Source organism: Bufo gargarizans, chromosome 2 (genome assembly GCF_014858855.1).
Source record: "Bufo gargarizans isolate SCDJY-AF-19 chromosome 2, ASM1485885v1, whole genome shotgun sequence".
Taxonomy (NCBI): domain Eukaryota; kingdom Metazoa; phylum Chordata; class Amphibia; order Anura; family Bufonidae; genus Bufo; species Bufo gargarizans.
Genome location: NC_058081.1, coordinates 681,215,367 through 681,240,313, shown reverse-complemented (window position 1 = coordinate 681,240,313; position 24,947 = coordinate 681,215,367). Strand labels below are relative to the sequence as shown.

At 44.6% G+C, this 24,947-nt stretch overlaps 1 protein-coding gene across 1 annotated transcript in view; it reads right to left on the bottom strand.

Annotated features, from left to right (window-relative positions):
• The window catches only part of LOC122926301 (zinc finger protein 585A-like), a 64,763-nt gene that overhangs the window by 14,200 nt on the left and 25,616 nt on the right, over positions 1 to 24,947 (bottom strand). Inside the window, exons 3-4 of the mRNA XM_044277672.1 lie at positions 15,057 to 16,443; positions 12,739 to 12,808 (exon numbers count right to left, since the gene is read on the bottom strand). Coding sequence (XP_044133607.1) covers positions 12,739 to 12,808; positions 15,057 to 16,443 — 1,457 coding nt within the window. The remainder of the gene's footprint in view (positions 1 to 12,738; positions 12,809 to 15,056; positions 16,444 to 24,947) is intronic.

Here is a 24,947-nt window from a genome sequence, read left to right as displayed (position 1 = left end):
CAGAGGAGGATGTTGCAGTAGTCTAGGCGGGAGATAATGAGGGCATGTACAAGCATTTTCGCAGATTCAAAGTTAAGGAAAGCGCGGATGCAGGAAATGTTTTTGAGTTGGAGGCGACAGGTGGTGGAAAGGGCTTGGGTGTGCGGTCAGAAGGACAGGGCAGAATCCAAGGTCACTCCAGGGCAGCGGACTTTGTTGACTGGGGAGAGTGTGCAACCATTGATCATGATAGATAGGTCTGTTGGGGGGTTGAACAAGATGGGGAAAAGATTATGAATTCTGTCTTATCCATGTTAAGTTTAAGAAAGCGAGAGGCGAAGAAGGATGATATAGAAGATAGACATTGTGGGATTCTTGATAGTAAGGTGGTGATGTCTGGACCAGAGAGGTAGATTTGTGTGTCGTCAGCGTAGGAGTGATACTGAAAGCCATGGGACTCTATGAGCTGTCCCAGGCCAAAAGTGTAGATAGAGAAGAGCAGGGGTCCTAGGACAGAGCCTTGCGGGACACCAACAGAGAGGAAATGAGACGAGGAGGTGGTGCGGGAGTGGGAGACGCTAAACATCCGGTCTGTGAGGTATGATGTGATCCAGGAGAGGGCCAGGTCAGTGATGCCAAGAGATGAGAGAGTTTGCAACAGAAGGGAGTGGTCAACAGTGTCGAAGGCAGAGGACAGGTCAAGGAGAAGGAGGACAGAGTATTGTTTCTTGGTTTTGGCTGTCAGTAGGTTATTGGTGACTTTGGTAAGGGAAGTCTCGGTCGAGTGGTGGGGTCGGAAGCCAGATTGTAGGCGGTCAAAGAGGGAGCAGGAGGAGAGGTGGGAGGACAGTTCTGAATGGACATGTTGTTCAAGTAGCTTTGAGGCAACTATAAAGGGCAGTATACTTAATAAAACTTCACTTTTATTAGTATGTAGGAGATAAAAATGGCCCCTACTGACAGACAACAAGTAAGACGTGCACCCTCAACAAGGTGTGGTGAGAGAGCAAAGACGGTTACAATACAGACAAAAATACTAATAGTGGGCTGGACAAATATCATGTAGAAGGTCAGGCGAGAGGGTGTAAGAGTGTACTACCCACTAGCCCTAGTGCCTCCCTACTTGTCCTAGTCCACCCTAAAGAGTGTGTCCAAAGGACGGGGTCCAAAAAAGCCCCGCAAGGGGTGGCCCAGACAGGAGCTCTGATCCTATATTGGAAGCCCTAGTGAGGCCCTAATCAATAGAAATAAAGAAAGAGAATTCCAAACATTGGAACAACACACATGCAAACAAAAGGAGATTAACTCCACCAAAAAAACCTGAAAGGATTAAATGGAGGAATACTCAAGTGTCCCGACGCGTTTCTTCAATAGAGGCCCCAGGATTCTTCAGGGGACACGGAGCATAAATGATGGTTATCCCTGGCGGCTGATAACCCAGTAGTTAGGGAGTAACCTATGTATTCGCTGCAGTCAGTATGTGGCTGAGCTCTCTGGTGGCTGCGGTCAACATATGGCTGTAAACCCACGATTAGGCAGGACCCAGGGTGGTGGTGTCTGCTGAAGTAGTTTTATCAAGTATACTGCCCCTTATAGTTTTCCTTGTTGCATTTTTGAGCAGTACTCAGGGGGGCTCTCACTGCCTTTCCTGACCGACCAGCTTTATTTGTTCAAGTAGCTTTGAGGTATACGGAAGAAGTAAAATGGGGCAATAACTGGACAAGGAAGATGGGTCAAGTGAAGGCTTTTTGAGGATGGGTGTAATGGTAGCATGTTTAAAAGCAGAGGGGAAGACACCAGAGTTTAGTGATAGGTTGAAGAGATGAGTTAGGGCTGGGATAAACACTGTGGTGAAGTTAGGGATGAGGTGGGATGGGTTTGGGTCAAGTGCACAGGTGGTCAGATTAGATTTGGAGAGTAGAGTGGAGAGTTTTTCTTCTGTAATGGTGGAGAAGTGGGTTTTGGGAGAAAAGGACCGAGCAGTTGTGTAGAGGGTCTGTGGGGACTGTGTAGTAAAGCTTTCTCTGATGTGGACTATCTTTTGTTTGAAATATTTGGCAAAGTCCTCAGCTGAGAAGAGAGGAGAGGGTGGGGGGCGCTGGGGGACGGAGAAGGGAGTTAAAAGTGCTAAAAAGTTGTTTAGGGCTGTGTGACAGGGAAGATATGAGAGATGAGAAGTAGGCCTGTTTTGCATCAGCGAGTGAGGATTTGAATATGAGAAGGGATTGCTTGTATGCAGTGAGATGATCTATAGAAGGGGATTTTTTCCATCGCCGCTCAGCAGCCCTGGAAGCTTGTCTGAGTTTTTTGGTCAGGTTGGTGTGCCAGGATTGTCTGTTGATTTTCCGGATTTTGTTGTGTGTGAGGGGGGCAACAGTGTCCAGAGCTGTACTTATTGTAGTGTTATATAGGGTGGTAGCAGCTTCTGGGTCTTGGAGGCAACAGATGGTAGAGAGTGGGAGAAGAGAGTCAGAAAGCAAGCGAAAGTCAAGATGTTTATAAGATAACAGACTAGGCGCCTCTGAGCTGGACCGGCTCCTTCATCAGCTCCAAGAAACCTCAAGGAGCTCAGAGACTCCCAGTCCTTTATTACAGCCGGTGACCCCAATTCTCAAAGTATTTCCGTATTCCAGGGCTTTTTATCTCATGCATTTTTTTTCTAACAATAGAATCGGATGTTATTCCAAAACTCCGGATCTAGAATCCTGGACATTTCTCAAGGAACTTCTGCATTTTCTAGAATTTTGATATGAGACTCAGTGGAATATTCTGGTGTCCGTACCTGGGCTGCGGTGTGCGGATGTGGGTGCAGTGCCCCGCTGTGTAAGAATAAGTACACCAGACATGTGGGGAACATATAAGAGAGGAGACACAAGACATGTCAGAATAAGGACAGCAGAAGTGTGGGGAACGTGGAAGAGAAGAGACACAAGACATGTCAGAATAGGGACAGCAGAAGTGTGGGGAACATGGAAGAGAGGAGACACAAGACATGTCAGTAGTATAAGGACAGCAGAAGTGTGGGGAACATGGAAGAGAGGAGACACAAGACATGTCAGAATAAGGGCACCAGAAGTGTGGGGAACATGGAAGAGAAGAAACACAAGACATGTCAGAATAAGGACAGCAGAAGTGTGGGGAACATGGAAGAGAGGAGACACAAGACATGTCAGAATAAGGACAGCAGAAGTGTGGGGAACATGGAAGAGAGGAGACACAAGACATGTCAGAATAAGTACACCAAAGGTGTGGGGAACATTGAAGAGAGGAGACACAAGACATGTCATAATAAGGACACCAGAAGTGTGGGGAACATGGAAGAGAGGAGACATAAGACATGTCAGAATAGGGACAGCAGAAGTGTGGGGAACATGGAAGAGAGGAGACACAAGACATGTCAGTAGTATAAGGACAGCAGAAGTGTGGGGAACATGGAAGAGAGGAGACACAAGACATTTAAGAATAAGGACACCAGAAGTGTGGGAAACATGGAAGAGAGGAGAGGAGACACAAGACATGTCAGAATAAGGACACCAGGAGTGTGAGGAACATGGAGGAAAGGAGACATAATACATATCATAATAAGGACAGCAGCAGTATGGGAACATGGAAAAGAGGAGACACAAGACATGTCAGAATAAGGACAGCAGAAGTATAGGAACATGGAACAGAGGGGATACAAGACATGTCAGAATAAGGACAGCAGAAGTGTGGGGAACATGGAAGAGAGGAGACACAAGACATGTCATAATAAGGACACCAGAAGTGTGGGGAACATGGAGGAAAGGAGACATAAGACATCAGAATAAGGACACCAGAAGTGTGGGGAACATGGAGGAAAGGAGACATAAGACATCAGAATAAGGACACCAGAAGTGTGGGGAACATGGAGTAGAGGAGACACAAGCCATATCAGAATAAGGACACCAGAAGTGTGGGGAACATGGAGGAAAGGAGACATAAGACATCAGAATAGGGACACCAGAAGTGTGGGGAACATGGAAGAGAGGAAAGACAAGACATATCAGAATAAGGACACCAGAAGTGTGGGGAACATGGAAGAGAGGAGACACAAGACATGTCAGAATAAGGACACCAGCAGTGTAGGAAACATGGAAGAGAGGAGACACAAGACATGTCAGTAGTATAAGGACACAAGAAGTGTGGGGAACATGGAAGAGAGCAGACACAAGACATGTCAGAATAAGAACACCAGACGTGTGGGAAAGATGGAAGAGAGGAGAGGAGACACGTCAGAATAAGGACACCAGGAGTGTGAGGAATATGGAGGAAAGGAGACATAATACATCTCATAATAAGGACAGCAGCAGTGTGCGAACATGGAAGAGAGGAGACACAAGACATGTCAGAATAAGGAAAGCAGAAGTGTGGGGAACATGGAAGAGAGGAGGCACAAGACATGTCAGAATAAGGGACACCAGAAGTGTGGGGAACATAGAAGAGAGGAGGCACAAGACATGTCAGAATAAGGACAGCAGAAGTATGGGAACATGGAACAGAGGGGATACAAGACATGTCAGAATAAGTACACCAAAAGTGTGGGGAACATGGAAGAGAGGAGACACAAGATATGTCATAATAAGGACACCAGAAGTGTGAGGAACATGGAAGAGAGGAGACAGAAGACATGTCAGAATAAGGACAGCAGAAGTGTGGGGAACATGGAAGAGAGGAGACACAAGACATGTCAGAATAAAGGACACCAGAAGTGTGGGGAACATAGAAGAGAGGAGGCACAAGACATGTCAGAATAAGGACAGCAGAAGTATGGGAACATGGAACAGAGGGGATACAAGACATGTCAGAATAAGTACACCAAAAGTGTGGGGAACATGGAAGAGAGGAGACACAAGATATGTCATAATAAGGACACCAGAAGTGTGAGGAACATGGAAGAGAGGAGACACAAGACATATCAGAATAAGGACACCAGAAGTGTGAGGAACATGGAGGAAAGGAGACATAAGAAATATCAGAATAAGGACACCAGAAGTGTGGGGAACATGGAAGAGAGGAGACACAAGACATGTCAGAATAAGGACACTAGAAGTGTGGGAACATGAAGGAAAGGAGACACAAGACATATCAGAATAAGGACACCAGAAGTGTGGGGAACATGGAGGAAAGGAGACATAAGACATCAGAATAAGGACACCAGAAGTGTGGGGAACATGGAGGAGAGGAGACACAATACATATCAGAATAAGGACACCAGAAGTGTGGGGAACATGGAGGAAAGGAGACATAAGACATCAGAATAAAGACACCAGAAGTGTGGGGAACATGGAACAGAGGGGACACAAGACATGTCAGAATAAGTACACCAGAAGTGTGTGGAACATGGAAGAGAGGAGACACAAGTCATGTCAGAATAAGGACAGCAGAAGTGTGGGTATGTGGTTCCCAGCCACCACTACTTTGCCAGGTGGGCCATCCATCACGGTCCCTCAGGTGACTGATGTCAGGAGATCAGGGAGACTGGCTAGGTGTGGAGGAATCTAACCGCCTCCTTGATTTCTCTTGATTCAGTGTTGATAGGGTAAATGACCACTTCCCTTTTCTCAGCTGTTGCTCAGTGGTTATCACTTCTACCCTTTATAGTCTGACCCCACCCTTCTGACTATGCGATAGATAGCTTCATTTGGGTTTGGCTAAGCTTGTGTGAGGTCGTCTCTTGTGTTCCTGCTCGTCATTCTCTTCAGAAGTTAAGTGTCGCGTTTGGTTGTGTTTGTTATATTTTCTGTTGTTTGTATCTGGGCCTGAGGCAGAGATTTCCATTCGTCCATCTGGGTTATTCTAGGGCCTTTTAGGGAAATTAGGGCCTAGGTAAACTGCATATGTATATTCCTACATTCAAGGTCTATTCATATTAATAGGAAGTTAGTGCCCGGATGTCACAATCCATGTGAGGGGAAGACTCCACACTAAACACCGGAGGGAGGGGGGACAGTAACTGGAAACTAGGGAAGGAACAGGTCACCTCCTAAACAACTTTAATCCGGGCCCTAACTTCCTATCAATATAAATAGACCTTGAAGGTAAGAATATTCATATGCAGGATGCCTAGGCGCTAATTTCCCTATAAGGCCCTGGAATAAGGTTAGGACCAGAGACAACCCATGGGGTGACCTCCGAGCACCCAGGACCGACCTTATCAGGATAGGCTCTGTGAAAGGCCTTCACCAGACGATTCGCATTAACATCGGCCGCTGGAAACCACATCCCCTCCTCTGGTCCGTAACCCTTCCAATAGATGAGATAGGGATCTACGGAGAACTCGGGAGTCCACAATCCTGCTGATTTGTAATTCTAAATTACCGTCCACCATGACAGGAGCGGGAGGCAAGGATGACGGCTCAACAGGTTCGACACATTTCTTCATCAACGATTTATGAAATACGTTATGAATTTTCAAAGCCTGAGGAAGTTCAAGATGGAAGGCTACAGGGTTAACAATGTCAGTGATCTTATATGGACCAATAAATCTTGGGCCCAACTTCCAAGATGGTACCTTAAGCTTAATGTTTCTTGTGGACAGCCACACAGAATCACCCACTTTCAGGTCTGGACTATTCATACATCTCCTGTCAGCCACACGCTTATACCTGTTGCCCATCTTTTTCAGGTTATTTAGAATTTTCAGTTCAAATCGAAGACAAAGAAGAGGAAAATCGTTCCTCCTCAGGAATTCCGAAAGTTTGAGAACCTGAAAATGTGCCAAACTGCGGATGGAATCCATATGCCCCCAAAAATCATGACTAATCAGTGGACTCCTGTTTACGGTTATTAATGGCAAACTCAGCTAACGACAAGAATGAAGACCACTTCTCTTGGTTCTCGGAAGCAAAACATCTCAAGTAAGTCTCCAGATTCTGATTAGTGCGCTCCGTCTGTCTGTTCGACTGAGGATGAAAAGCCGAAGAAAAGGACAATTGTACCCCCAGTCAAGTACAGAACGCTTTCCAGAATCTGGAAACAAACTGAGTCCCCCGTTTGGACACCACATCAGAGGGAATGCCATGTAGTTTCACGATGTTATCGACAAACACCTGTGCAAGAGTTTTGGCATTAGGTAGAGCAGGCAATGCTAAAAATGCGCCATCTTGCTAAACCGATTAACTACCACCACGATCACAGTTTTTCCCAAAGAATTCAGTAAATCCGTGATAAAGTCCATGGACAAATGCGGAAGAAGAGATCCAGAAGGCTGAGTATGTGTCACCTTAGCACGAGCACGGGTACAACAGGCTGACACATAGTCCTCAACACACTTTTTTTTTATTAAACAGTTTTTATTAAGTTTTCAAATATTTGAAGAATAAACATACAGTACAGACCAAAATTTTGAACACACCTTCTCATTCAAAGAGTTTTCTTTATTTTCATGACTATGAAAATTGTAGATTTACACTGAAGGCATCAAAACTATGAATTAACACATGTGGAATTATATACATAACAAAAAAGTGTGAAACAACTGAAAATATGTCATATTCTAGGTTCTTCAAAGTAGCCACCTTTTGCTTTGATTACTGCTTTGCACACTCTTGGCATTCTCTTGATGAGCTTCAAGAGGTAGTCACCTGAAATGGTCTTCCAACAGTCTTGAAGAAGTTCCCAGAGATGCTTAGCACTTGTTGGCCCTTTTGCCTGCGGTCCAGCTCACCCCAAACCATCTCGATTGGGTTCAGGTCCGGTGACTGTGGGGGTCAGGTCATCTAGCGCAGCATCCCATCACTCTCCTTCATGCTCAAATAGCCCTTACACAGCCTGGAGGTGTGTTTGGGGTCATTGTCCTGTTGAAAAATAAATGATGGCCCAACTAAACGCAAACCGGATGGAATAGCATGCCGCTGCAAGATGCTGTGGTAGCCATGCTGGTTCAGTATGCCTTCAATTTTGAATAAATCCCCAACAGTGTCACCAGCAAAGCACCCCCACACCATCACACCTCCTCCTCCATGCTTCACGGTGGGAACCAGGCATGTAGAGTCCATCCGTTCACCTTTTCTGCGTCGCACAAAGACATGGTGGTTGGAACCAAAGATCTCAAATTTGAACTCATCAGACCAAAGCACAGATTTCCACTGGTATAATGTCCATTCCTTGTGTTCTTTAGCCCAAACAAGTCTCTTCTGCTTGTTGCCTGTCCTTAGCAGTGGTTTCCTAGCAGATATTCTACCATGAAGGCCTGATTCACACAGTCTCCTCTTAACAGTTGTTCTAGAGATGTGTCTGCTGCTAGAACTCTGTGAGGCATTGACCTGGTCTCTAATCTGAGGCTGGTGACTCGGATGAACTTATCCTCCGCAGCAGAGGTGACTCTTGGTCTTCCTTTCCTGGTGCAGTCCGCATGTGAGCCAGTTTCTTTGTAGCGCTTGATGGTTTTTGTGACTGCACTTGGGGACACTTTCAAAGTTTTCCCAATTTTCGGACTGATTGACCTTCATTTCTTAAAGTAATGATGGCCACTAGTTTTTCTTTACTTAGCTGCTTTTTTCTTGCCATAATACAAATTCTAACAGTCTATTCAGTAGGACTATCAGCTGTGTATCCACCTGACACAACGCAACTGATGGTCCCAACCCCATTTATAAGGCAAGAAATCACACTTATTAAACCTGACAGGGCACACCTGTGAAGTGAAAACCATTTCAGGTGACTACCTCTTGAAGCTCATCAAGAGAATGCCAAGAGTGTGCAATGTAATAAGTCTTATTGTCCTGAGGAAGGGGGATGTCTTGCCCCCGAAACGCGTAGACCTACTTTAATAAAAAGATTACCTCTATTGGTACCTTCTGAGCATCGAGTCCTTACTGCACCAGCGCCACTGAGAATGGTCTGATCTTTTCTTCACTTCTCTGCAAGAGTGTGCAAAGCAGTAATCAAAGCAAAAGGTGGCTACTTTGAAGAACCTAGAATATGACATATTTTCAGTTGTTTCACACTTTTTTGTTATGTATATAATTCCACATGTGATAATTCATAGTTTTGATGCCTTCAGTGTGAATCTACAATTTTCATAGTCATGAAAATAAAGAAAACTCTTTGAATGAGAAGGTGTGTCCAAACTTTTGGTCTGTACTGTATGTTAGTCCATGTCTGAACAGAATCTCTACTCCCCTGGATTTAGAGGTGTGCGAGGCCTGGTCTAAATCGCTTAAGGTGTGTCACAACTTTCCTTCTCTTTGTTGGGGTATTTAACCCTGCCACATTCCATGTGAGCAGTTTTAAATGTGGTGAGGTGTTGTAGGTGGGTGTGGTGGATTCAGGTGTGGTACTCATCTGGCCAAGGGGGAATACGGTAGTGATTGGAAGGCTCCGTCACGTTGAGGTCCTCTCCCACCAGTCCCAGCGAGCGCGCAAGAGTGGTGTTATGTGGTAGAGGAGGGGGTCCCAGGTCCCGAGCATCACAGTTAGCAATCTGAAATACAGAACACAACTTGTAATAAACAAAAATAAACATTAGTGGGTGTCAAGTGGCATCCCTTGGTAAGGCATTCAAATGCAATTCAAAAGGCAGAAAAAGAGAACAATTGAGGTTAGGAGGTTCTTCCCCGAATGTGTGACGAATGTTTATTCCACATCTGGTTGGCTGTAGAATCTTCTGGGGTCTGCTGATTCATCGAACAGGTGCGTGCGCCCCTCGTGTTGAACTCGCAGCCTTGCCGGGTACAGGAGCTGAAAGCGAATGTCGCGGTCATGAAGGTAGCTGCATATTCCCATGAACGCTTTTCTTTTCTGTGTCACTATTGCCGAAAAGTCTTGGAAAAGGAGTATTCTCTGGCCGTCTATCACCAGTTGTCGTTGGTTACTGTAAGCTCTGAGAATCTTTGGTGGCCCAGTGGACGTATTTAGAAATTGCGGGTCTAGGGCGACCCCCCTCCCTTGGTCTCTGGGTGGTCCTAGTCTGTGTGCCCTCTCTACTGTCATAGGGTCAGCCGGCTGGTTAAGCTGTAAGGCCTGCTGAATTTTTAGCGCTAGATAAGTTGTTAGCGCCTCCCCAGTCACCGACTCCGGAATTCCCACAAATCAGAGATTGTTTCTCTTGTCTTTGTTCTCCAGGTCTTCCAATTTTTCTCTAAGCAGCGTCTCTATGGCTTCGCACTGTCGTAGTGCGGCCAGCACCGCCACCATATTAGTTTCTCCTGTGACCACTCTGTTTTCTAGGTCTGCGATCCTTTGCGTATTAGCGGTTATCTGGGCCATTGCAGATTAATAGAGGCGTGTGGAATGTCAAATCTTTTATCAAAGAGTGGCAACAGTAGACGGGTCACTTCTTGTGCTACTGCCGCAGCCTGTGCGTTGTCCTGTGGTGACTGAGAAGACTGGCTGTGTGGAGGCGAAAGATTTGGTGGCGTGATATCATCTGTTATCATTTCTTGCAAGGAGAGTGGCGACTCTGGGGCCTGTTCCTCCGCTCGGGACGATGAATGTGTCTGTTTTTTCCTCAGCGTAGGTTTATTGGAGACTTTAGTTGGTTGAGATTTGGAAGCCATTTGACTAGGCTGCGTCTTGCGTTGCTGTCTCTGTGGTTGGGGTCCCATAAGGAATTTGTCCATTCCTATGCCCTGTGCAGGGAGGGTGAGGGTCAAGGGGGGGCCTTAAGAGAACCAGATCTTAACATTGGGAGGGTGGGCCTCTCTTCTACTTGAATTGTTTATAGCATTTGATACGGAGGTCTATGTCCGCTGGAAAAGTGAGCGATTGACAAGATGTTGCTCAGCGTTCTGTGCGGTTGTACACATTAATAGGTTAATAGATGTGCCAGCTTCCCCACTGGGAAATATTGGGATACCACTTGGTCAGGATTCTTGCAAGCGTGGGGGGTAACAGAAGGTAGTGACCCGGTCCAGATGGGAGCAGCAGACTGTGATATGCCCCTGGTCAGTGGGGTTTCAAGGTCCCAGGGTCTGGTGACAGGCTTTATGGGGAAGGGTTGTGTGGTCCTCCCCAACTGAAGTGTCCAGGCCTCCGTTGGTGAAGTAAAGACCCGGCGTGCCGATGGAGGCGCACGTGGGAGGTCGAGATCTGTCGTGTAGGCCCAGGCCTCCTCCTTAACACAGGCGTAGATGGGAGAGTGCGTAACTGGAGCGCGTCTGTAGCTTGGTGCCACCTCGGCCGGGGGCACGTGTGGGTAAGTGGACCGGTTTGCCTGTTCGCAGAGGTATTATGGAGAGCTTTATCAGTTGGCGTAAAAGATCCGCAGCTAAATTTGACTGTTATGGGTTAGCGGCCACACGGCGTGTTCGCCCAGTACGATATTTATACCGGTAGGAATAAAAAGCAAAGTTTGGCCATAAAGAGTTGCAGGAACATCAGTATTAGTATTAGATGGTGTTATACTGTGATACACCACTTGGCTCAAAAAGTCACTATGTGGAGAGAAGTGAAGGGAACTTCAGCATGGATGGGGAAGCGTCATCTTGAAAGTACTCACAAGTCCCTCCTACTGCAGGTAAGGTACCTTCTTCACTCCAGGAGGGGGTTCCGTGTGGGATCGCCGATCTCCCTGGCAGATGCAATATGTCCCAGCTGCTGGTATTGTACAGTGTGGGTGGGAGGGTGCAGGCCTCGGTGGTGAGGGTTTTCTTCAGGGCATTGGTTGTGGATTTGTGGCCCTTGTGCTTCCTCACCTCCTTGTGAAACCGCCCGCTTAGTGTGTTAATGGCCCCGACAATCGGGGTTGAAGGGGCTCGGTGGCAGGGAGCGGGTGTAGGCTGCAGCTGCGTGGTCCAGTGGCCTATACGAGTGTTGGGCAGCTCACTACTGCAGACTCTGGGGCAATGTTATCTGTCACCCTCCAATCTATGCGTCCTAGAGGGTTTATCCTGTCACCCTGTTAGACGCCGATAGCGGCAGGTTATTTAGCTGCCGAGGAGGACGCTGTTATAACGCGGCCATACTTTATGTCCCGCCCCCCGGAAGTCCAGTTCTCAACACACTTACGCAGCCCTGGCCACCAAAATCTGCGTGAGATGAGATCGACAGTGGATCTACTCCCAGGGTATCCAGCCAGGACAGTACAGTGATGTTCCTCAAATACCTTGTGACGTAAGTCTGAAGGAACAAACAATTTCCCCTGGAGGACAAGAGTCCGGTGCATCCTCTTGGGCCTACAACACCTTAGCCTCAAGATCAGAATATAGGGCAGATATGAGTACCCCTTCAGACAAAATAGGACTAGGATCTTTAGAATCCCCCCTCCGGCATCCGCCTCAACGTTCTTATCCCTAGGGCGGTAGGTGACAATGAAGCTAAATCTGATTAAAAAAAAAAACAGCGACCATCTGGCCTGCCTTGGATTCAGTTATTTAGCCGACACAAGGTAACACAGATTTTTGTGATCAGTAATTACCGTAATAGGATGAATTGCTCCTTCCAAACAATGGTGCCATTCTTCAAAAGCCAACTTAATAGCCAGCAATTCCCTATTATCCACGTCATAATTTATTTCAGCAGTCGAGAGATTTTTAGAGAAAAAAGCACATGGGTGCAATTTACTAGGTGAAGAACCTTGCGACAAAACTGCTCCCATCCCTACCTTGGATGCATCAACCCCTACAATGATCGGCTGAGACATTCCTGGTTGCAGCAGAATAGGGGCTGAAGCAAAACAATTCTTCAAGGCAGAAAAGGCTTGTAATGCTGCCTCAGACCAAAATAGAAATCAACCTCCTTCCTAGTCATATCTGTTAAAAGGTTTAACCACAGTTGAACAGTTCAAGATGAATTTACGGTAGTAGTTGGTGAATCCCAATAACCGCTTTCAGATTCATACTCACGATGCGGGGATAACTCCTGGTTACTACTCTCAGAAAACACATCAGAATATTCAGAAATGAACGAGGGTACAGTTTTAGTGGTGACCACAGAGAAAGACACATTAAGACAGTTGTCCATGCAAAAATCACTCCAATCAAGAATCTGTCTCACTTGCCAGTCGATGGTAGGGTTATGTTTGCTTAACCATGGTAAGCCCAAAACCATCGGAGCAGGCAGACCCTCCAACACATAACATGAGACAGATTCCTGATGGAAATCACCCACTCTTGGATGTCATTCACCACCTGCCTCAGGGATTTTCGGTTAAGAGGTGCAAAATCAATTGCAAAGACAGAAATGCTTTTCTCTAGTGCACTAGTAGTTAACCCATGAATACGAACAAACTGTCCATCAATCAGGTTAACCCCAGTCCCACTCTCGATAAATACCTTGATTTCCAGTTTTGGACTCTAGCGCCAGAGTGAATGACGGTTCTTCACTATTGGAGCGACTTTAAAACCTTATAGGTATTACGTGAGAAGAGAGGAAAGAGGAGAAATACAAGATTTATAGACTGGTCTGGCGTGCCTGCAATCCACCTGAGTATATTAGCTAAAAGTGCGGGTGAGCAGTATTCACAGTGCTTCACTATTGGTGCGGTTTCGATGTCTCACAGGAGCTGTTGTGGAAGGGGGAAATCTGGTGAATCCGGTGTTTTACCTGTATACGTATAATTGGATGGTTCAACTCAAAGAGGTTACCTCATCTAAATATTAGGATTTCGGGCGGTCCTGCATAAACGCATACAGACATTGTGAATTGAGCCCACTTCACGTTTGGGACCTGCTACGGCAACCAATTGAGGCAACGTATTGGAGTTTTTATTTTATTTATATAATATGAGCCAAAACAAAAATCTCTGAAACCACGGCACATACAAAGATAATATGCAAATGAAGGGTATCATACTTATAGAACCAACCCTAGTGTTTTGGTCCATCAAGACAAACATATATAAGACATAAAGTGAACAATAATTATGCTGTTGTGGCACATAGTGGCCTTTCTGGCAGGACCCCCACAGTAGTCAGACTTGCAGAGGTCTGATCAACTTGCCTGATCCCTGCCGCTGGGTTCCGGCTCCTTCGCAGATCATGGGTCTCTCTGTGTGAATATGAATGGCCACAGCGGTGACGTGTCACCCATGCCTCATGTCACTGGGTCATGTGACATATGGGTGACACTTCACTGCTGCGGCCATGTGACCCATGTCAAACCGGATGTTTACAAGTGGAGACCAGAGATGCGGTAGAGTGGGGAGCAAAGAAGCCAAGACCCATTGGTGAGGATCAGGGAAATAGGATGCCTTATGTAGGTCAAGCCTCACTGGGGGTTCTGCCTAAAAGGACCACAGGGGTGAACAACCCCTTTAAAGGGAACCTGTCACGTTGAACACAGTGTTTGAGCTGCAGGCGGCATGTTATACAGCAGGAGAAGCTGAACAGATTGATATTTAGTTTTACTGGAAAAGATTCAGTAAAACTTGTATTTCATACATTTAAATTCCTGCTAATTCTGAACTTTGACGTCAAGAAGGAGGTCCTATCAGTGACTGACAGCTATCTCTGTATTAAAGTCATGGAGGGAAGGCTGTCAATCACTGATAGGACTGCCTCCTTGGCATTAAAGTTCAGAATGAGCAGGAAGTTAAATGTATAAAATACAGGTTATACTCAATCTTTTCCCATAAAATTTTATATCAATCATCTCAGCTCTTCCTCCTCTATAACAAGCTGTCTGCAGCTCGACTCCATGTTTACGACAAGTTCCTTTTAAAAACTATTTGAATCATGATCAAATACTGTATTTATATGTCCACATACATTATAAAACAATTACATGGAGCGTCGTTACTTCTCTTCATGTCACTCTGGACTCTCCCGCAGTGTGGGTGGAGGTATGAATACAGTGATAAGAACCAAGGTTCATGAGGACAATTTATCTTCACTGCTCTGGAAGTAAACAAGGCTCTTCTTCTCTTCCCTATATCCCCAATAATTTTCCTCCATGGACCTGGTCATAGTGACCTCAAGGAAATATAATTTGGTTATCTAGGAGATCTGGGATAGGTGCTTCCAAAAATAAACCTTCTTATTGACCGTTTAAGGTCAATTAATAACCCAATATGCTAAAATATGTGAAAATGGTTTCAAATATGAATTATCTGATTTCTATTAAGATCTATTTTTTGTATTAAACTTTTCCCACATTCTTAACATGAATATGGCTACTCTGCTTTGTGACTTCTCTTATGCCTAAAAAGATTTGATTTATCTGAAAAGCATTTCCCACATTCTGAACATGAATATGGCTTTTCTCCCGTGTGTCGTCTCTCATGAGTAACAAGATATGATTTCTCTGTAAAACATTTTCCACATTCTAAACATGAGTACGGCTTCTCTGCTTTGTGACTTCTCTTATGCTTAACAAGATTTGATTTATCTGAAAAGCATTTCCCACATTCTGAACATGAATATGGCTTTTCTCCCGTGTGTCGTCTCTCATGAGTAACAAGATATGATTTATCTGTAAAACATTTCCCACATTCTGAACATGAATATGGCTTTTCTCCCGTGTGTCGTCTCTCATGAGTAACAAGATATGATTTCTCTATAAAACATTTCCCACATTCTAAACATGAATACGGCTTCTCTGCTTTGTGACTTCTCTTATGCTTAACAAGATTTGATTTATCTGAAAAGCATTTCCCACATTCTGAACATGAATATGGCTTTTCTCCAGTGTGTCGTCTCTCATGATTAACAAGATATGATTTCTCTGTAAAACATTTCCCACATTCGGAACATGAATATGGCTTCTGTCCTGTGTGTAGTCTCTCGTGTGTAACAAGTTCAGATTTTTGTGTAAAACATTTGCCACATTCTGAACATGAATATGGCTTCTCTCCTGTGTGTCGTCTCGCATGTGTAGCAAGTTCTGATTTTTGTGTAAAGCATTTCCCACATTCTGAACATGTATACCATTTCTCTCCTGTGTGAAATTTCTGATGTCTAATAAGATTTGATTTAACTGTAAAACATTTCAAACATTCTGAACATGAATACCGTTTGTCTCCTGTGTGACTTCTCTCATGTGTAACAAGATTTGATTTAACTGTAAAACATTTACCACATTCTGAACATGAATACGGTTTCTCTCCTGTGTGACTTCTAGCATGATTAACCAGATTTGATTTATTTAGAAAGCATTTCCCACATTCTGAACATGAATACGGCTTCTCTCCTGTGTGAATTCTCTCGTGTCTAACAAGATATGATTTATATGTAAAACATTTCCCACATACTGAACATTGATATGTTTTCTCTCCTGCGTGAATTCTTTTGTGTGTAGGAAAATCTGAACTTTTTGTGAACTCTTTACCACAATTAAATCTTTCACTCCCTTTCAGATTTGTATGCGTGGTAATATTGTGTGATTGGTCAGGAGAAGGTTCCTCATGATTAAGGGGATTATATGATAGATCTGTACTGTAAAGTTCTGGATATACATTAACGGTAATGAGGTTTTCCCTTGAAGAGCGCTGCATGTTGTCCTCATCTTCAGCTTTATAATTTAATGACAACATGAACTTTCCCTCAGAATTCTTGCTGGGATTTTCTGTGAAGATAAAAAATTTGAATACTTTTTTTTCAAACAATAGAAACGTATACTAGAAAACTAGAAACACAAAAAAGGGAGGGGGGGGGGGGGGGTCAGCACATCCCAATGCGCAGGTGCACGTTGCTGATGTGGCTGCAAATATACATCTGACAAACACATGGTGCAACAGCACTCTACAAACCAAAAGTAGAGTACAAAGGTATATTAAATTGCAAATGCTATGCTAATGAGGCCTAATGCACACGACCGTTGTGTGCATCCGTGGCCGTTGTGCCGTTTTCCGTTTTTTTTCACGGACCCATTGACTTTCAATGGGTCCGTGGAAAAATCGGAAAATGCACCGTTTGGCAGCCGCATCCGTGATCCGTGTTTCCTGGCCGTGAAAAAAATATGACCTGTCCTATTTTTTTCACGTCCAACGGTTCACGGACCCATTCAAGTCAATGGGTCCGTGAAAAATCACGGATGCACACAAGATTGGCATCCGTGTCCGTGGTCCGTGTCCGTTTTTTCCTATCATTTCAATGGCAAACTTTACTTTGATTTTTTTTTTCATTTTTCATGTCCGTGGATCCTCCAAAAATCAAGGAAGACCCACGGACGAAAAAACGGTCACGGATCACGGACCTACGGACCCCGTTTTTGCGGACCGTCAAAAAAAACTGTCGTGTGCATGAGGCCTAACTTAGAGATGCTTAGCAAATACATTTTGTACAAAATCATTTGAGCCCTTCTGCCGAACGCCAAGGCGACCTCTATAAGAAGGGTCCTAACACTAAAGCTCACCTGTTGGGTGCCATAACAGTGACCATGAATCCAGAAAGTGCAGGTCCCACATGCATGCTGTGCCCCCTTGATTTATGTCTATGTGGAGCCAAAATGGCCTTCATTGAATCCAGAGGCTACAAGTATTTGTAGCCCCTGGATTCAATGAAGGCCTGAACATGGGGCAGACAGCTTGCGCAATTTACGATTCAAACGCCAGGAGAGGACTTGCGCAAAACCATCAGACGAGGTCACAAGCTGCAGCAAGGTAAGGACCTTTAATTCTTACAACCTCCTCTGAGTCTTTTGCCCAAGTGGATTCTCAAGAGTTGAATTGGTGTTATCGCGATAGAAGGGTTCAAATTATAGCTGATCTGTCCATTATAGCAAAATAACCTGTAGAAATATTCCTTCTTTGTGTGGTAGGACATGCTGGAACTAAACGGAAGTTGTTAGACAGCTGAGTCGGATATCCTGTGACGTAGAATTGGATCCCAGCCAAGTTCTGACAAGAATCACGAGGAAAGGGTTAACACCAATTATCATAGGCGATTGGATGTTATTAAGATTTTGTATCCCAGTGAATGGACCAGGGGTCTTCACCAAGAGATATTGTGGGCTCAATACTATTATATATCGTTTGATCTATGTGTAACTGCACTTAAGTTAGTGGGTTCGATAGCAATTACTTATAGTAATTGGATATCGTTTGATCTATGTACAACTACGCTTAAGTTAGCGGGCTCGATAATAATTAGAGATTGTTTGATCTTAGTGTAACCACAATAATGGGAAATTCTAATGTTGCAGGACCAAGTGAGGAGATGGTAACAGCAGCTCAGTTGATGAGAGAAAGAGAAGGAAAAGTTTCAGTAACTAAGTTAAAATCATTCATGCAGGCAATTGGTATGCCTGAAACTGGAAGATTAGATGAAAGTTTATGGAAAAATATATTGCAGGAAAAGAAAGGTTGGTTGAGAGATAACAATAGGCTGGTGCAAGCAGAGTTATCGTGGAAGTTGTCTACAGATGTGAAAGTTAAAAGAAATTGAGAAGAATGGACAATATTGGTCTAGTAAGATGGAGGATTTGGGTGTGGTAGGGAACAAAGAACAGGAGAGTTTGCCATGTGGCATCCCTTCCCCCATCACATCTGCTGTAACTTTAAAAAGTAATCCTGGGTCTTGTGGTTCATCAAACAATACTATTGCTTCTGTCAGCCCCTCCTTTACACCATGTTCTGGAATGTCCTTATCAGCACCTCCCACTGTGCCTTCTGCTCCCTCCATCCCTTCCCCATCCCCAGAAACTCCCTCCTTAGGACACCAACCCCCTCCTTATGGGGGATGGGAGTGTGTGTGCAGGCACAAAAATGCTGAAACGAGTAACACGTGTGCTGTTTGTAGATCTGAACGACAGGGCACGATTCCTATCATAGTTCCCAGCACTGGATTATATGCAGTGATGTCTGCAAATAACCCTTCCCAATTGTATGTCCCAACAGTTAAAAATGTACCTGCAGTAATTACCCCTATGATGCCTACTAGAAATATTCCAGACCAGTCTACTCAATCTAGGAATGCACCCACTTTAAGTCCGATTTCAGACTTGAGTGGATTTCTATCACAGGAAAGTGTAGGGATTCCAACATCATTGTTGGATATGCGAAATCTGATGCACCCAGTTTCCCCTGTTATATCATCTACGCCAAATGTACCCCGACCAAATATATCCCATCGTACGCTCAGGCACCTTACCCCTGGACCTGCTCCTCTCAGAGGTCCAAATGACATCACTGATGAGCCTGTGTATCGCCCTTGGTCCCCTAGTGAGATGCTGGCCATGATGAGTAGAATCCCTAATAAAGAGGACTTAGCCATGCCGTTCTGTAGGGAGTTAGCGAAGATACGGAAAGCTTTCTCATGTTGCTGGAGGGATTTGGAAGATTTAGTCCAGTGTAAAGCTGGTGACTCCTTCTCTCATATTATAGCCTCTGCAGAGGGATCTTATGAGGGAGATGATACTACTTTGTTGTCCGGAGAGCAATACATAGTGAAGCTCGCGGAATGGGGGAGAAAGTGATTAGGTGATCAGTCTGTTACATCAGTAAAAGATGGGTGGATTTGGGCTTTGAGTACACCTCAGACATGCATGGGAGAATTTTAAGTGCTGCTTTTGTGGATGGTCTTAGGGAAAGCATTTTCAAGGGTCTGGTATCAGCTAGGCCTGAATGGAGAACTATACAGCCCTCCATTTTGTTACAAGTAGCAAAGGGGGTAGAAGCGGAGTGGAACAAAAGACCTAAGCCAGGTCTGGCCACTTACCAGCCCTCTCCCCGAAAAGGGGGAAGGAAACCAAGGTATCTCTTAAGATGTTTTAACTGCGGTGGGGTGGGGCACTTTATGCCACCCATGGGAGGAGGAAGAGGAGGAGAATGCTCAGCCCCCTCAAGTGCAACCCCCATAGGGAGTTGGCAATCCAGAGTCAAATGCTGTGCCCCTATTAAAAATTCAATCCTTAGGGTCTGCCCCGGTTGTCTTCTTGGCAATCAATGGGGGGGAGCCCATCCCATTTTTGATTGACACTGGAGCAGCCAAAACAGTTATTCGCAGCAGACATGTAAAAAGATCCCTCATGTCTAAGGTTAGTATTCCATGTGTAGGAGTAGATGGTAATGAGGTTCCTACTCCTCTCACAGAGCCAATACACATTGCATTTGCCCCAAACCAACAAATGGTAAGCCGTCTCTTAGTCAGTGACACCGCCCCGGTTAATTTGCTAGGAGCAGATTTGTTGCAGAGAATATATGCGCAGATAACATATCTTCCTGATTGTACTGTGAAGATACAAGGCAAACTAGGAGAAGAGGATATATGTCTCTTAGCGGCCTGTGATTATAATCCATTCCACATGTACGTGTCTACACTCTCTAAAGAGGGCGTGTCCCTTCTGCTGCAACAAGTACCTGCACATCTGTGGGCCTCCGGACCTACAGATGTTGGACGTTTATCTGTTGCTCCAATGATGATAGAATGTAAACCTGATGCTCCCTTGAAAGGCGCAGTATCCCCTCAGTATACAACAAACAGATGCTATCACCAAAATAGTGGATGATTTTGTCGGTAATGGGGTACTAATTGAAACCACCTCTCCATGTAACACTCCCTTGTACCCCATTAAGAAAAGGGGGGGGAAATAGAATGGTACATGATCTTAGGGCTGTTAATGAGGCTACAAACCCACATACGTTGTTGGCACAGATTCCCCACAGTGCTACCCATTTCACTGTGGTGGATCTTGCAAATGCGTTTTTCTCAGTTCCGTTACATCCAGATTGCAGATATCTTTTTGCTTTCACACATGACAGGAAGCAATACACCTGGATGGTCTTACCACAAGGTGTCCATAATTCCCCCAGTATGTACAGTACTGCCTTGGCCCAGGTTTTAGCGGATTGGCCCATTCCATCTGAAGGAGTTGTCTTACTTCAATATATAGATGACCTACTTCTTTGCTGCCCGGGAGAGGAGGTGTGTAAACAAACCTCGGTGTCTCTTCTCACCTTCCTGGCTGCAAATGGCTGTAAAGCTTCCCGCAAGAAGCTTCTATTCTGTTGTACCACAGTCACCTTTCTAGGGCACTGTATATCTGCTGGGATTAGACATCTCACCCCAGACCGTATAACTGCAATCAAAAAAATTCCTCTGCCTACTACTGTGGGGGCTCTGAGAATTTATTTGGGTCTAGTCTCATACTGTAGGCCTTGGATCAGAAATGCCTCTGCTCTTCTACAACCCTTGTATGATTGTCTCACCTCTCTTCCTTTTTCATTGACAGATAAGGCCGTGGAGAACTTTCATACATTAAAACTAGTCATCAGTTCCATAGCAACATTGGGTCTACCAGATTACAATAAAAGATTTCAGACTTTATTGCACTGAATGTCTTGGCCATGCTTCAGCTGTTCTCACATAAGCTAGGGCTGGCCAACAGCGTCCAGTGGCGTATTACTCTGCCAGACTCAATCCAGTGGCTAGAGGAGCGCCATCTTGTGGCCGTACAACTCATGCCTGACAAAAGCTCTGAGATTGTGCTCAATTATCCAATCACTGTTTTTGTCCCTCATGACATCTCAGCCATTCTCACACAAGTACAGCCTAAATACCTGTCCACCGCCAGACACCTTAGACTAGAATGTGCACTACTAATGCAACCAAATTTCACCATCAAAAGGTGCACAACTTTGAATCCAGCTACTCTGCTGCCTCTGGAGGGGGGAGGGAGTAGTAGTATGAGTCATCTAGCCGAATATCTTCCTGAGCTGGAAGATAAACACGACTGTCTCCAATTAATGTCCCAAGAGACAGCAGGGTTTGATCATGTGGTAGATACTCCCTTAGAAAACCCAGATTTAGAGCTCTTTGTGGATGGATCGCGGTATGGTGTCCAGGGGAGGTTATACTGGGTATGCAGTTGTCACTCGTACGATACAATCAAAGCGGAAGCATTGCCCTCTCACATGTCTGCACAGGAAGCTGAGCTTTCGAAGAGGCCTGCGGAGGGAAAAACTGCAAACATCTATACGGATTCCAGGTATGCTTTTGGGATCACCCATGATTATGGTTCAATTTGGAAGGCTATAGACTTCCTTACAGCAAATGGCAAGCCAATTAAAAATGGCAAAGGGGTGAAAGCCCTAATGGACGCTCTGCTGTCGCCAACGAGGGTGGCCATTATGAAAATTAAAGGCCATTCGTCAGGAAAAACCCTTGAAGCTCGAGGAAATCATAGAGCTGATCTGGCAGCAAAAGCTGCTGCACAGAAACCCAGAGATGATCCTGTAGGGACAGCAGCAGTACAACAGCACATCTCCCTGCCAGTCAGCTATGAAAGATTCAAAACCTTACAGTCGCAAGCAACCAAAGAGGAAAAGGCAGTATGGCTAGAGAAAGGAGCTGTGATGACCCCAAAAGGAACATGTGAACTTAGAGGAAGGCTGTGTTTGCCCCGTGCCTTGTTCCCAGTCACAGCCCAGGCCACAAATGGCAATACTCACCTGTCCAAAACTGCCATGACTGTTCTTGTTAATAATCACTGGTATGCCCCAGGATTCAGTGTAGCTGCAGCCAAATTCACTCAGGCTTGTATGATTTGTGCCCATCACAACATAGGAAGGACGGTAAAAACACCTTTGAGGCACACTCCCAGGCCCAATTTCCCCTTTCAAAGACTGCAAATAGATTACATACAACTACCAAAAGTGGGGACCCTAGAATACGGCTTGGTATGTGTAGATCTGTTTTCAGGCCAGAAACCTATCCTGTGGCCAAAGCCACTGCACAAAACACAGCCAGGAAACTTCTGAATGAGATAGTTTGCCGGTATGGGGTCCCAGAGACAATTGAGAGTGACCGAGGTTCTCACTTTACAGGGGTGGTCATGCGTGAAATTATGGGAGCCCTGGGTATTGAACAAGCCTTCCATACTGCGTATCACCCACAAAGCAGCGGTAGAGTAGAGCGACTCAATGGCACAATTAAATCAAAAATACAGAAGGCCATGGCTGAACTGAATAAGCCATGGACAGAGTCATTCAGAAGTCTCCCCTTGGCACTCTTCTCCATCCAGTACAGGCCTGAGTCCATATGAAGTACTCTTTGGGAATGCCCCTAGATTAGGACTCTATTTTCCACAATAACTCCAGATGCAGCATAGTAGTCTTTCAAAGTACGTTATCTAAATTCAAAAAAAGGGGATCCGCTCACCTCTACTCTCTCAGGATAGGTGCTCCAAACCAAAATTGGAGTCACCCCTCAAAGATTGAAGTATATAGTAAAAAGAAGATGGAATGGTCACTCTTATATGGAAATATAGGACACTTTATTGGGCATATATCATGGAATTGTGCGCAATAAAATTACAATAAAATGTTAAAACTAAATTTTGATCAATAATATATTAAAAAATAAAATGAAACAAAAAGCAGTGTTGAATGGGTGCTGATGGCTCCAAATAAAACCCCTCTCTATCATTCGCATCCAGACTTGTCCAGTCCCAGGTGCGATAGTTCTATCTGGTTTGCAGAGGTAGGTTGGTGCAAACAGCATTCACTCAGCTAAAAAATCCATATAATAGCAAAGTACATCAGATATAATTATACATCAGATATAAAGTATATAATCCTATGAACAATTAAAAAGAAACGTCACACTGTTTGGGATCCGTGAATGTCTAGATTTTTGTTGTTCACTTGTGTTGTTTGAACACAATTGGTTAAACCGTCTGTATCAAAAGGCTGCTACAAACTGGTTGAATAATGTCAGTTTTCCTGCTGCTGACTGTTGCAATCTACTGTTTGTTTGGCTTGATTGTAGCAGAAATCATTACTTGAATAACCAGCAGGAAAACTGACATTATTCAACCAGTTTGTAGCAGCCTTTTGATACAGACGGTTTAACCAATTGTGTTCAAACAACACAAGTGAACAACAAAAATCTAGACATTCACGGATCCCAAACAGTGTGACATTTCTTTTTAATTGTTCATAGGATTATATACTTTATATCTGATGTATAATTATATCTGATGTACTTTGCTATTATATGGATTTTTTAGCTGAGTGAATGCTGTTTGCACCAAAGTACGTTATCTGTCTAATGTCTATTCCCAAGTTTTTGCTTCTCTTCCAGATCCAGACAGCATAGAGGCAACTCATTTTCTACAACCAGGAGATTGGGTAGGGGTGAAACGACACGTGTGGGAAGTCCTAAAACCACGATTTGAGGGTCCACAGCAAGTACTGTTACCACCGCCACTGCTGTCAAGTTGGAAGGAAAGCCTAATTGGGTCCACGCATCTCACTGCAAAAAAGTACCAGAACCTCACGTGCTGGAATGACTGCAAGTGCCGTAATATTTTTGCATGCCTTAATGTTCATTCTATATTGTACTGGGGAAAAGGCACAGTCAGATCAAGTCCCAGATTCCGTATTTACAGCAATACTAATACAAGGGAATCAGAGTGTAATTGCATTTATATATCCTACAGCTTCACCCATGATTGACAAAATGGCCTTAGAGACCGGGTTTTCAGATACAAATGTATGGCTAGAGTGGATCCGCTATACGGTTCTGTCCCAGAAGCGATCCAACTGCATAGCATGTGCTGCAGCTCGACCTCATTTGGGTACGGTACCTTTCCCTTTGAATAAGGTTACCAATCCTGAGGGTTTCAAGTGCATCCTTAAGATGTATACTGAAACCATTCCCAGTAATGACACCTCCCGCTGCAGAACATTAGAATTACTTTATCCTATTGCTCATGATAAAGATCATATGGGTTTCGGCATAATGCCATACCCTGGAAATGATACCTGTTTCAATCGCAATGCTACAGGCAAAGACATTGGTGTTTTCCCTCCAGGATATTGTTCCTATAACATCTATCTAAATGAGACAAGTAGTGACTCTGACGCTTACCCTGACAAATGGTTTGTCCACCAAGATTATCAACATTCGGATATCTGGTGGTTGTGTGGAGACATGAAGCTCCGACCCAGGATACGAATGGAATGGATTGGCCAATGTACCTTGATTAAGGTGCTGATGCCATTTGTTCTATTTTCGACTCTTGAGTGGGATCAAGTCAATAAGCAGACCAGTGTCCGGTCACGGCTAAGGAGGTCACTCCCTACATCTTTTGATTCTAATGTATACATAGATTCTATAGGAGTCCCT